We start from the raw sequence: 13276 nt of genomic DNA, 5'->3' as shown, positions 1-13276 counted from the left end.
GAAGTAAAAATGGTTTCACACCATTAGTACTCACTGAATTTTACTCTCTGCGACTTCTTCCTGTTTCTTACAGCAAAAAGAGACCTAAATAGGTAGATTTTCAGGACACAGAAGACATGAAACAAAAAATCCTAGAATCACTACACAGAATAAATTTGAACAGCTTTAAAAACAGTTTTTGTTAATGAAGCATTCTGGTAGATTAAAACTGCATGCCACACCGGGACTCAACTTGGAACCTTTGTCATTTATGAGAAAAGGAAAGAGTCCTGATCTGACATACAGTTTTAATCTGCCAGGAAGTTTCAAATCAGCATTTACTCCACTACAGAGTGAAAATTCAAAATCTCTGCACCAATGACTGAAATTCTGGAATAAGTGTATTAGGCCTAATTAACATTATTTTGAGGGTATACAATTTTGAAAATGTTCTGTGAAGTACAAAATACATAAATCAATAATCATCTTTACCTTATAGTATACTTGTGTGCTCATTCCATTCCAACTGACAGCCCAGCCGATATTCATCCTTAAAAATTTTGTTTTGTACAGAAACCAGAAGGCAGTTATAAGCGTCAAGGGGCACGAAAGGGAAACAGTGGTTGGGAGGGGAATGAGACAGGTTTGTAGCCAATCCCCGATGTTATTCTATCTATTGAGCTAGCAATAAAGCAAACAAAAGAAAAATTTGGAGTAGGAATTAAAATCCATGGAGAAGAAATAAAAACTTTGAGGTTTGCTGATGACATTGTAATTCTGTCAGAGACAGCAAAGGATCTGGAAGAGCAGTTGAACGGAATGGACAGTGTCTTGAAAGGAAGGTATTGGATGAACATCAACAAAAGCAAAATGAGGATAATGGAATGTAGTCAAATTAAATCAGGTGATGCTGAGGGAATTAGATTAGGAAATGAGACACTTAAAGTAGTAAAGGAGTTATGCTATTTGGGGAGCAAAATAACTGATGATGGTCGAAGTACGGAGTATATAAAATGTAGACTGGCAATGGCAAGGAAAGTGTTTCCGAAGAAGAGAAATTTGTTAACATCGAGTATAGATTTAAGTGTCAGGAAGTCGTTACCAGAAAGTGTTTGTATGGAGTGTAGCCACATATGGAAGTGAAACATGGACGATAAATAGTTTAGACAAGAAGAGAACAGAAGCTTTCGAAATGTGGTGCTACAGAAGAATGCCGAAGATTAGATGGGTAGATCATGTAACTAATGAGGAGACACTGAACAGAATTGGGGAGAAGAGTAATTTGTGGCACAACTTGACTAGAAGAAGGGATCAGTTGTTAGGGCATGTTCTGAGGCATCAAAGGATCACCAAGTTAGTACTGGAAGGCAGCGTGGAGGGTAAAAATCGTAGAGGGAGACCAAGAGATCAATACACTAAGTAGATTTAGAAGGATGTAGGTTGCAGTAGGTACCGGGAGATGAAGAAGCTTGCACAGGTTAGAGCAGCACGGGGAGCTGCATCAAACGAGTCTCTGGACTGAAGACCACAACAACATTGTCTGTATCATTAAGTAGCACTTTTTCAAATTCTGTCTTCACTTATTTTACTTTTTAAGTCAAACTGTTATGATGATAAGGTTATATTTGTTCGAGTAATTCAGTAAACTACCATTCATGATTAAATCTATTTTTTAAATAATGATATCAGGGTGATACATCTGTAGTTTCCTTCATCTTCTGTCTAAGCTTTCTTTAGCAGATGTACAACCCTTGAATGTCTCACATACTGCGTAAATCTACCAGTGCTCAAAGAGTAATTCTTTCATGTCCGTTTAGACGAAGTCATACATTGCCCATGCATTCATACAGCAAACAGAATAAAAATTCTTCTCGGTATTTATTTGTGTTTGTGTTTGTGTGTGTGTGTGTGTGTGTGTGTGTGTGTGTGTGTGAGTCCTCTTCATCTCTGAATAGCTACTGAAACCTACGTCCATTTGACCGTGCACTTAATTCCTTTCTGCCTCCAAATATCTCCAGCCAACTGATCCCTTCTTTTCAAGATGCGCCATAAATTTCTTTTTTTTTTGCCATTTGGTTCAATACCTTCTCATTAGTTGCTCGATCTACTGATCCAATCTTCAACATTCTTCTGTGACACCATAACTGAAAAACTTCTGTTCTCTTCTTATCTGAACTGCATATTGTTCATATTTCCTTTCCATTCAAAGTTACACTCCAGACCAGGCGTAATCAACTTTTAGTGACCGCGGGTCTGAATCACATACTTACTTAAGCTCGCAGGCTCCCTAATCACGTGATGTGACAGCAACACTCCTGGCATATAAAATACAAAGCTGTGGCATCTGTGATGTTAATGTCTGTGGGGTAATGTAACGATATGAATGGCACCCTATTGCCATTGTTCAAATTGGCATATTTTGTGAGTAGTTGGTAATTTTTGTCCCACTGATTATATTATCAATGTTTGAGGTCTATCAATGTGAAGATAAATGAAGGCAGTAAGTAGTAACATTTGTTTGTTGTCAGCACTGATCCAGAGGCGAAAATACTTCCCCCCCCCCCTTTATAGTAGTGAGTTGTTTCTCTCACTTTCCGCATGCACATGAGCACATGGGCCATACTGCTGCACTCAGACTGTTAAAATTTTTCTCTTTGTTTTTCAAATCCAGTGGTGGTGAAATGGCATTGTGCAAGTGTGGAGTAAGCAAACTTTCACTCATCTGTCTCATGAGCTGCAAATCTGAGGTGAGCCAAACAATCGTGGAAATATCCAAAAACAGATCCCTGGGGAAGTACTATGTGAGCGCCTCTCTCTCTCTCCAACGAATTTCTGACAAGGGCCGGATTGCCCATCCATGCTTCAGACAAATATCTTCAGTAATGATACTTAAATTTATCCTAGATATTCACAAATTCTTCTTATGCTGGCATAAGCTGTCGTCAGCACACTGATCGGCAAATATGAAGCATGACAATCGATTAGTAGACGCTGCATCAACCACTCCTATCACGAGAGAGGCCAGAGACACACCCACAAGCAACACGCTGCTAATGCCATCTCGACAGCATGTATTTAGGTCGTCACTGCTGCCCAGAATGCCGCCCTTAATCATCCAGTTTCGCATCTGTCAGTTTACTCATAGAGCGGATTCAGTTCATCAAAGGCGTTGACAGTATATAGCGACCAGATTAGTGACTATAGTGGGACTAGTTTATGTCAACCAGAATTGTACTTTACATGAGTCTACAAGAGGACTATTGCTGATGAACCTGTACCACGACACAGAACCTTATTCATCCATGTGTGCATTTTTGTTGTAGGAGGAGAATACCGGCCACTCATAACAACAAGCTTCCTTGCAACACAAGACTCTACACCTCTATTTCAGAAATGCTTTTCTTTCTATAGACATCTGCATTTTATACCATCTCTACTTGGCCATTACCAGTCATTCTGCTGCAAATAGTGAAACTCAAATACTACTTTTAGTGTCCCATTCCTAATCTACTTCCATCAGCACTGCCTAATTTAATTCAACTGCATTTAATTAACATTGTTTAACTTTTGTTGATACTCATCTTACAATCTATTTCCAGGAAATCATTCATTCCATTCAATTATTTTTCCAAGGTCTTTCCTGTCTTTGGCAGAATTACTATGTCATCAGCAAAACTCACAGTTTTCATTTCTTCTCTCTGAGCTCTAGTTCCCTTTTCAAATGTCTTTTTAGTTTCTTTTACTGCTTTTTCAACACACAGACTGAATAAAGTTGGGAATAGGCAACAAGCCTGTGTCATTCCCTTCTCAATCGCTTCCCTTTCAATCCTTAGACTCTTATAATTGAAGCCTGGTTTCTATACAGGTTGTACATCATCACCTTTTGCTCCCTTTATTTTGCCTACATTACCTTCAGATTTTCAAAGAGTATACTCCAGTCAACATTGCTAAATGCTTTCTCTAAATTTACCAAAGCTGTATACATAGGTTGGCCTTTCTTCAACTTATCTTCTGAGATAAGTTGTATGTTCAGTATTGCCTCACATGTTCATACATGTCTCCAGAACTCAAACTGTTCTTCCCTAAGGTCGGCCTCTACCAGTTTTTCCATTCTGCTCTTAATAATTAGTGTCAGTATTTTGCAAACATGACTTATTAAAGTGACACTTTGATAATATTCACTCCCGTCAGTACCTGCCATTTTTTGGAATTGGGATTATTACATTCTTCTTGTAATCAAGGGTATTTCACCTGCCTCACATATCTTGCATGCCATGAGGAATAGTTTTCTCGTGACTGGCTCTCCAAAAGATCTCAATAATTCCAAGCGACTGTCATTCACTCCAAGAACTTTGTTTTGACTCAGGTCTTTCACTGTTCTGTCACATTCTTCTCGTAATACCATATCTTCAATCTCATCTTCATTTACTTCCTCTTCCCATTCTATAATATTACTTTCCAGTTCATTTCCCTTGTGTAGCCCTTCTATACATCCTTTCCATGTATCCCTTTTCCGTCTTCCTTCTTTACTTAGTACTGGCTTTCCAGCTAAGAACTTAATATTTATTCATCTGTTTCTCTTTTATCCAAAGATTTCTTTAACACAAGAATGGTGGAAGGGGTCACAATTAACCTTGTCACATTGTTTTGGTCATGGCATTTGCAATTTTCTGCTTCGATGATGAAACCATATGACTTTTCTCTCCTCTTTATGATAACATATTAGTATAATGGAAGGAAACATTCCACGTGGGAAAAATTATATATAAAAACAAAGATGAGGTGACTTACCGAACAAAAGCGCTGGCAGGTCGATAGACACACAAACAAACACAAATATACACACAAAATTCAAGCTTTCGCAACAAACTGTTGCCTCATCAGGAAAGAGGGAGGGAGAGGGGAAGACGAAAGGAAGTGGGTTTTAAGGGAGAGGGTAAGGAGTCATTCCAATCCCGGGAGCGGAAAGACTTACCTTAGGGGGAAAAAAGGACAGGTATACACTCGCACACACGCACATATCCATCCACACATACAGACATTGTCTGTATGTGTGGATGGATATGTGCGTGTGTGCGAGTGTATACCTGTCCTTTTTTCCCCCTAAGGTAAGTCTTTCCGCTCCCGGGATTGGAATGACTCCTTACCCTCTCCCTTAAAACCCACTTCCTTTCGTCTTCCCCTCTCCCTCCCTCTTTCCTGATGAGGCAACAGTTTGTTGCGAAAGCTTGAATTTTGTGTGTATGTTTGTGTTTGTTTGTGTGTCTATCGACCTGCCAGCGCTTTTGTTCGGTAAGTCACCTCATCTTTGTTTTTATATATGATAACATATTAGGATTTACATAATATTTATATTTCCTTGGACATTTCATTCAATACAACTAGAACAGCACAAGAAGTCAATTTGACACCCATGTAATTTCTCCTCTCAATATACATAGATAATCCGAAAATAAAGCAGCAACAATCAACAATCCATGCAGAGTTGTTGCTGTTCATTGTTGTGTCTTGGCACACATGCATACCAGTCTGCCACAGTTTATATCGTGTCATTCAGGTAATACTTTTTGTTGATGAAAGATCTTTTCTAACATGTCTTGTTAGTGGGACATTTCTGATGATGAAATGTTACATTTCTTAGAAAATTCTGATGTTGATTCGGAAATTGACTTCACTGATGAAGATAATTATTTTTTTACCAGAAGAAAGTGAAGAGAAAGATGAAGACATTGTGAATGAGGAGGTATTGGTGCAGGAGGATTCAGAAGCTGATCTGCATCAATCCTCACCTCATTCATCACAGCAGGCCCAGCTGCATGCCTCTACAAAGTAAAACACTAGCGTGGGGGATTGCTAGTCTTTCATCTTCTGGAAGAAGGTCAACTATGAACACTCTAAAGGAGAGAGAAGATGCCACTGATGTAGAAATGGTATGATTTGAAGGAATACACAGAAGCAAATGCTCGAAAAATACTGAAAAACAGTGACTGGAACATGTCACTTGAGGAACTGAAAAAATTTATAGCCATCATATAAGCTCTGGGAGTCATATGTACCAAAGGTACGACTGCAGATGACCTATGGTCACATTCCTACATTCATCTAAGATATTGTGTTTTCCTAGATGCAGATCTGGATTTCATCTAGTTACACATGCTTCTATAGCCAGGGACAGTTCTAGAATATTTTTGCACACAAGCGTGCTTCTACAGCCAGGGCTGGTTCCAGAATATTTTCCCACACAAGTGACACATCATTTGGTGACCCCACCTCTAATTTTCAACACTAATGACGTATAATTTGGCTCCAACCCCCCTCACTTCACAATTCATACACATTCACTCTGTCAATCTTTGCTTCTCTTTATGATATTGCCAGTGCACATATTTTGCACTAGCACACCTATGGGACTCCTCACAGCTTGGCACCCAAGTAGCCACTTGCGCTGCTTGAGTCTTAAACCAGTCTTGTCTACAGCCTTGCCTTTGTCCTCATAGCATTCCTGCTTAGCCATTTTGCCCTTTATGACAATCTAACTTTTTAGACATCTGTACAGATTTCAACTCCTTCAATTGTTGCATATTTATATTTTCTCCTTTTACCAATTAAATTCAGATTCTCCTGTATTATAAAAGGTTTTCTACTACACCTTGTCTTTTTACATATTTTATCCTCTGCTGCCTTCACTATTTCATATCTCAAAGCTACCCACTTGTCTTCTGTTGTATTCATTTCCCTGGATTCAATTAATTGTTGCCTAATGCCCCTTCTGAACGCTCAGCAATCTTTTGTTCCTTCGATTTATCCAGGTCCCATCTCTTTAATTTCCTACCTATTTTTGCAGTTTTTTCAGTTTTAATCTGCAATTCACAAACAATAAATTAAGGTCAGAGTCCAGCATGAAAACAGTGAAGAAGGCATTACATTTTAATATGCTGTCTATTATTTAACAATGGCAAAATAGGTTTTGTGTAAAAGTGTCCAAATAAAGTAACAGACTGAAATGTAGTAGTGAACTGCATAGAACAATATGTGTGAAACAGTTTTTTAATATAAAAATTATTTATGCAAGTGGCACCTCCAGTATGTCATGGACTGTGACTCAATATTAACCTTTACTAAAAAGGAAAAAACAATTGTAGTGTAGACAAAAATACTTACTTTAGCACTGACTCAAAGAGCTCTACAGCACCACACAAAGTTCCACAGGCTACTCGAGAACCATCACGTTTCCATGCAAGCGCTGTGACTGTATACATGTTAGCTATCTCCTTAGGCTTAGTCTCTTCCCAGGTCATTTTTCGAGGACTCCAGTTATAGACACGTATCCTGTTAACATTTCCAATAGTGATCTTTATTGCACAAAATAGTTAACACAGTAAATAGCCACTGAAATGTAACTGACTCAATATACTTAGCTAAACGATGATGATGATGATGATGATGATGACAATCCAAGTATGATGAGACAAATGTTGTTAAAATGATGTAATGTGCTTAAAAAATAATATCAGAATGCAAAAAAGTACTTCCTAAAGCTTACTATGTATTGAAACACACATGAGCAGCTGCCCTCCGCTTCTCCTTTACACACATTAACAATAAAAGCTTATCATATGTTGGAGACAATGCACCACGATGTAATTAATGAAATGGGACAGAAATCTGTAGATGGATGTACATGTGCAGACAAACAAATAATTTCAGTTTCAAAAAAATTGGACAATTTATTTAAGAAAAAGAGTTTCACATACTGAGCAAGCCAATAATGCGTTGGTCCATCTCTGGCCCTTGTGCTAGTAGTTATTTGGCATGGCATTGATTGATACAATGTTTGAGCGATCTCCTGAGGAGTATCACACAAAATTCTGTCCAGTTGGTTTAGATTGTTAAACTCCCACACTGGTTGGATGGCCCTACCGACAATGCTCCAAATATTGTCAATTGTGGAGAGATGGGGCAACCTGGCTCACCAAGGTAGGGTTGCCATGAAAGGCGACAAAATAGGGTGTAGAATCTCATTGACATACCACTGTGCTGTAAGAGTTCCATGGGTGACAACCAAAGGGATCCTGCTATGAATAGAAATGGAAACCCAGACCATCACTCTTGGCTGTCAAGCTGTATGGCTGGCAAAAGTCAGGTTGGTATCCCATGACTGTCTGGGGCATCTGCGGACACATCTTTGCTAGTCATCGGGGCTCATTTCAAAGTGGTACTCATCACTGAAGACAATTCTACGTCGTCCAATGAGATTCCACACCACAGATGTGTCTGGAAATGCCCTAGACAGCGGTGGTATATAAATCTGTCACCCATAAGCCTGACAACCCACAGTGATGGCCTGCGTTGTCAATTCTTTTCATAGCAAGACCCCTTTGGTTGTCATCCACAGGACTCTTACAGCACAGTGGTACATCAACGAGATTCTACGCCCCATTTTGTTGCCCTTCATGGCAAGCCATCATGGGCTTCCACGCTTACATTTCAGAAATATAATGGCCCTCTGCACATGGCGAGAGTTTTTACTGCTTGGCTTCTTGCTTGCCAAAGCCTATCTTGGCCAGCAAGGTTGCTAGATCTATGTCCAAATGAGAATGTTTGGAGCATTGTGGATAGGGCCGTCCAACCAGCTCAGTAGTTTGTCGATCTAATGCCCCAACAGGGCAGAATTTGGCATGATATTCCGAAGGAGGACATCCAACAACTCTATAGTAAATGCCAAGCTGAATAACTGCTTGCATACGTGCCAGAGATGGACCAATGTGTTACTGACTTGCTCAGTTTGTGAAGCTCTTTCTCTTGAATAAATTATCCAATTTTTCTTAAATTATAATCATTTGTCTGTTTGCACTAGAACATGACATCCATCAATTGCTGCCCTGTTCTGATTATTCATTCGTGGTATTTAGTTATTTGTCTTAGAACTTACTGCAGTGGATACATATGGCTGGCTGATTGCTTTACTAAAAGTGGATGCTCCAACCTCTCTGCAAAAATTAAACCTTCAACCTGGAGGGTGGAGTCTGGACACTTCACGAAATTTTAAAACCCACACCACAGATTCCTCATTGTCAGATAAAACAGAGGGAAGTCCCAACCCAGATTTACTGCTGCCTTTTGTTGCATTATAAAATATACTCAGTTAAAATATGATTATCTGAAATACACACCCCACAAGTTATATAAAGTCTTGCTGGAGTAGAAATCAATGGATCTGACAATAGCGTCATACAGAGCCAAATCCGTGAGAGCCAAATCCGTGAGACGTACTCAGGAAAAACGAGTGAGCTGCCAAAAGAGTTCCCCTATTTAAAACCATCAGTGCTCACTAGAACAGAATTGTGGTGTTTTTGTAGAATACTGCTAAAAGTATATTTGAAAACAGCACCAGTTTGCTATGTTTTATAAAAACTGTCATAGCTAAAATAGCTCTGGGCCTCTTAGGAAGCCCAAACCTTATCATGAAACATTAATATTTGCACACCAATATCCAAAATACAGCTCTTTGCACAAATCTCAAAGGACCACATTGATCACAAATGGTTATTACAAATTCACTCCATTGCTGAGGAAGCAATGGTATGGTGTGGAGACGATTGTGACATGGAGGAGGTCTTACATGGCTGTCGCAAGATGAGCAGCAGCAGGCTGATATAAAGTGGTAGTTCACTAGCATCCGCACATAGGGTAGGAGTGGAACTGGTTCTAGGTATACCTGTGCTCAGCCTGCTTCCTTCATGGGGAACCATAGCAAGGATCTTCAAATCAGCTGATCAACAGACCCATAAATCATACTGACCCAGGATCATACAAAGGCTCTATAAAATTAAAGTAGGCATATTCTTTCTGCTTCCCATATTTTGCAATTTATATGCTTTAAAATACTGAGCACTTTGAGGATCTGTGCTTTAACCCATTAACATAAAAGCCCAAGTAATCTTGTTTTTATTTTGACAGGAACTTACAATCCCGAGTATATTTGGGCAACTTAAGAACAGACCTTCGAAAAAATAAAACCCCCTGATAGTTAAGTGTTCAGCGACAAGAGCTCGGCTGTCGTGTTTTGGTGGAGGCTGTTGCCAATATCAAAGCAGGTGAACATAAAAATTAGAAATAATCCTAAGGGCCTGGCAAACTTTATAAACAACTACTTTAGTAATATAGCAACAAAACTGCAAGGAAAGCTACCTAAAACACAACACACAATGGCAAAGAACTATTTATCCCACACAATGCTACTGCTACCCACAAATGGAGAGGAAATCAGTAGCATTGTATAAATTCAAGAGTATATCATCCACAGGTTTAGATGAAGTTCCAATGTGTATACTAAAAGACTGCATTAGCAGCATAAAAGAACCCTCAGCAGACATTATAAATGAGTCACTCTCATCAGGTTACTTCCCTAATTATCTAAAGCACGCAAAAATTCTTCCCACACAAAAAAAAGGTGATACAGAAAACATAGAGAATTACAGACCAGTTTCATTGCTGTCTTCTTTTTTAAAAATAATGGAAACTATTATGAAAAACAGACTTATGGACTACTTAAATAAATACCAACTCCTATGCAAAGACCAGTTTGGTTTCAGGACTGGACAGGGAACAGAAGCAGCTATAGAAAAATTTACAAGAGTAGTTCTAGAAGCCCTAGATAAAGGAGAACAAGTAATAGGCACTTTCCTAGATCTCAGTAAATCATTTGATACAGTTGACCATGAAATAATACAAGGTAAACGTGAAGTACTAGGAATCAGGGGGGTTGTAAATAAATGGTTTATATCTTACCTTGCACACAGAGTGCAGAGGGTGGAGATATCTCAAATTTCAAGTAGTTCAAATTATTTAGTGAAACATCTTTCCGATGAAGAATATTTGAACATTGAAGTACCTCAAGGGAGTGTGTTAGGCCCAGTACTATTTCTTATTTATATTAATGACTTCCCACAGTGGGTAACACAAGGTGAAACAGTGTTATTTGCTGATGACAGCAATATAATAATTACAGGCAGGACACCAGAAATGTTAAATGTAAAAGCTGAAAATGGACTTATGGTAGTTCACAACTGGTCAAATAACAACAAAGTAACCCTTAATGTGAAAAAGACTAAGAAGATAAACTTCTATATAAAGAAAAAAACCGAATATGACAAAACTTAAAGTTCAAAATGAAACCATAGAGTGTGCAGCCAGCACAAAATTTTTGGGTATGTATGTTGATCAACAATTAAAATGGGATGAAGATATTAGGATGCTTGGGAAAAAATTTGCATAGTATGCTATGCCTTATGAATATTAGTCTCTGTGTGCAATAGTTCATGCCAGAGAATGACATACTTTGCACACATACATTCTATAATACATTACGGCATAAAATTCTGGGGTGCAAATGCCCAAAATGTGAAATATGTATCAGATTGCAAAAATGAGCTATCAGAATAATGAGCAAGAGTCACAAAAGAGCACACTGCAGTGAGCTATTTAAAAAATGGGGTATTCTGACAATCCCAAGTGAATATATCTTGCAAATTACAGTTTTTATTCACAAAAATATTGAGCAATATTTAGCAAACAGCTGCATACACGATCACCAAACCAGAAACAGCAATTGCTTGTACCTAGATAGAATGAATAAAAATAAAACCCAAACCATTATATTTTACCAAGGTGTCAAGATATACAATAAATTGCCAAAAGAAATCAAAACATAAAGGAAGTCTGTAAATTTAAAGCATTTCTTAAAGAATATTTATTAAAAAATAGTTTTTACTCGATTAGAGAATTCATGCAGCATAAAATTGGCATAAATAAATAATCAGGTTAATCAATTATAAAGTGGACATTCTAGATTGTAACTGACCCATCCAAGTATTAGAGGAGTCCTGTGATCTATTTCTCCTGATTGAAGCAGGTTCTTCTGCATTATGTAATTCAATGATAAATTGTGTGTGTAATATACATACATATATTATGAATCAGTAAAGAGAAAGAAAGTGTTGTTGTTAGGTAGTTCCCATGGAAGAGGTGTTGGCCAACTCTTGCAGGATGAACTAGGATCAGAATACCAGGTCACCAATTTTTTTAAACCTAGTGCTGGTCTGGAGCAGGTGACAGAGGATTTAGGATCACTTTGCAAAGATTTCACTAAGGAAGACACCGTGGTTATAGTGGGTGGGGCAGGTAACAGTATTGACAGAGATCCTGGGTACAGCATAGAGTGTGACCTGGCGAAGATTGCATCAGCATCGAGGCATACCAGTGTTGAGTTTGTATCTGTTCTTGGGCGCCATGACCGACCTCATTTGAACTCTTCTGTCAAGAGAGTTAATTTGGAGCTGGAACGGCTGCTCATGTCGGGTGCGAGGTCACACATTGGTGTGGTTCATGTTGATTCTGTCAGTAGGTGGGATTATACTAGGCATGGCCTTCACCTCAACAGGAAGGGGAAGGGTAAATTGGCTGGGGAAATAGCAGGAAAGTTAAAGGGGGGAGGCACTGTCATGAGTGGTAAAATACCAGTGGTTATAGGATTCAGAAAAGACCCTTTTTTAGGGTAGGGAGGACAGAAAGAAAACAAATTTTAAGAGAGGTTAGAACTGAGACAAACCTTCAGTTTGAGAAAGAAATCAAAAAACATAATTCCAGCTTATTACATCAACATAAACAGCAATTGGTTAAGAATTTTCAACTGTCAGCAGATATTTTAACTCCATCCAATTTTAAGTCAGTCAATGTGAAATGTCAGCTATCTTTATTGCATCAAAATATTCGAGGACTGAGAAATAAAATTAATGAATTAACTATCTGCATAGATGAATTAGAGTCTTCAAACCCAGCTGACATAATCTGCCTCTCTGAACATCATGTGACCACTGGTATAGAACTTTTAAGTGTTACAGGGTTTAGGTTAGCATCTCACTATTGTAGATCAGAAATGGAGAAAGGAGGAGTTGCCACATTCATCAGGAACTGTCATAAATTTAAGAACATAGACATTCATAAATTTTGCCTAGAACAGCATATGGAAGCATGTGCAACAGAATTAGAATTTCACAAAAAATCTTTCATAATATTAAGTGTATATCGAGCACCTGCAGGTAACTTTAATCTGTTTGTAAACCACCTTGAAGCTGTACTGGCCCATTTAACAACCAAAAACAAAGAAATAGTGGTTGCTGGTGATTTCAATGTAGATTTCCTTAAAGACTCTCCCAATAAGAACCTATTTGAATTAGTAACACTATCATTCAACTTAATTCCCACAGTAAAGTTCCCCACTAGGATAACCACTTGC

General features: G+C 38.4%; 1 protein-coding gene across 1 annotated transcript in view; it reads right to left on the bottom strand.

Moving 5' to 3' along the window:
- LOC124605475 (intraflagellar transport protein 172 homolog) overlaps window positions 1-13276 on the bottom strand; it is a 320057-nt gene that overhangs the window by 228690 nt on the left and 78091 nt on the right. Inside the window, exon 8 of the mRNA XM_047137189.1 lies at window positions 7141-7308. Coding sequence (XP_046993145.1) covers window positions 7141-7308 — 168 coding nt within the window. The remainder of the gene's footprint in view (window positions 1-7140; window positions 7309-13276) is intronic.

Source organism: Schistocerca americana, chromosome 3 (genome assembly GCF_021461395.2).
Source record: "Schistocerca americana isolate TAMUIC-IGC-003095 chromosome 3, iqSchAmer2.1, whole genome shotgun sequence".
NCBI lineage: Eukaryota > Metazoa > Arthropoda > Insecta > Orthoptera > Acrididae > Schistocerca > Schistocerca americana.
This window is presented reverse-complemented; position numbering and strand designations above follow the sequence as displayed.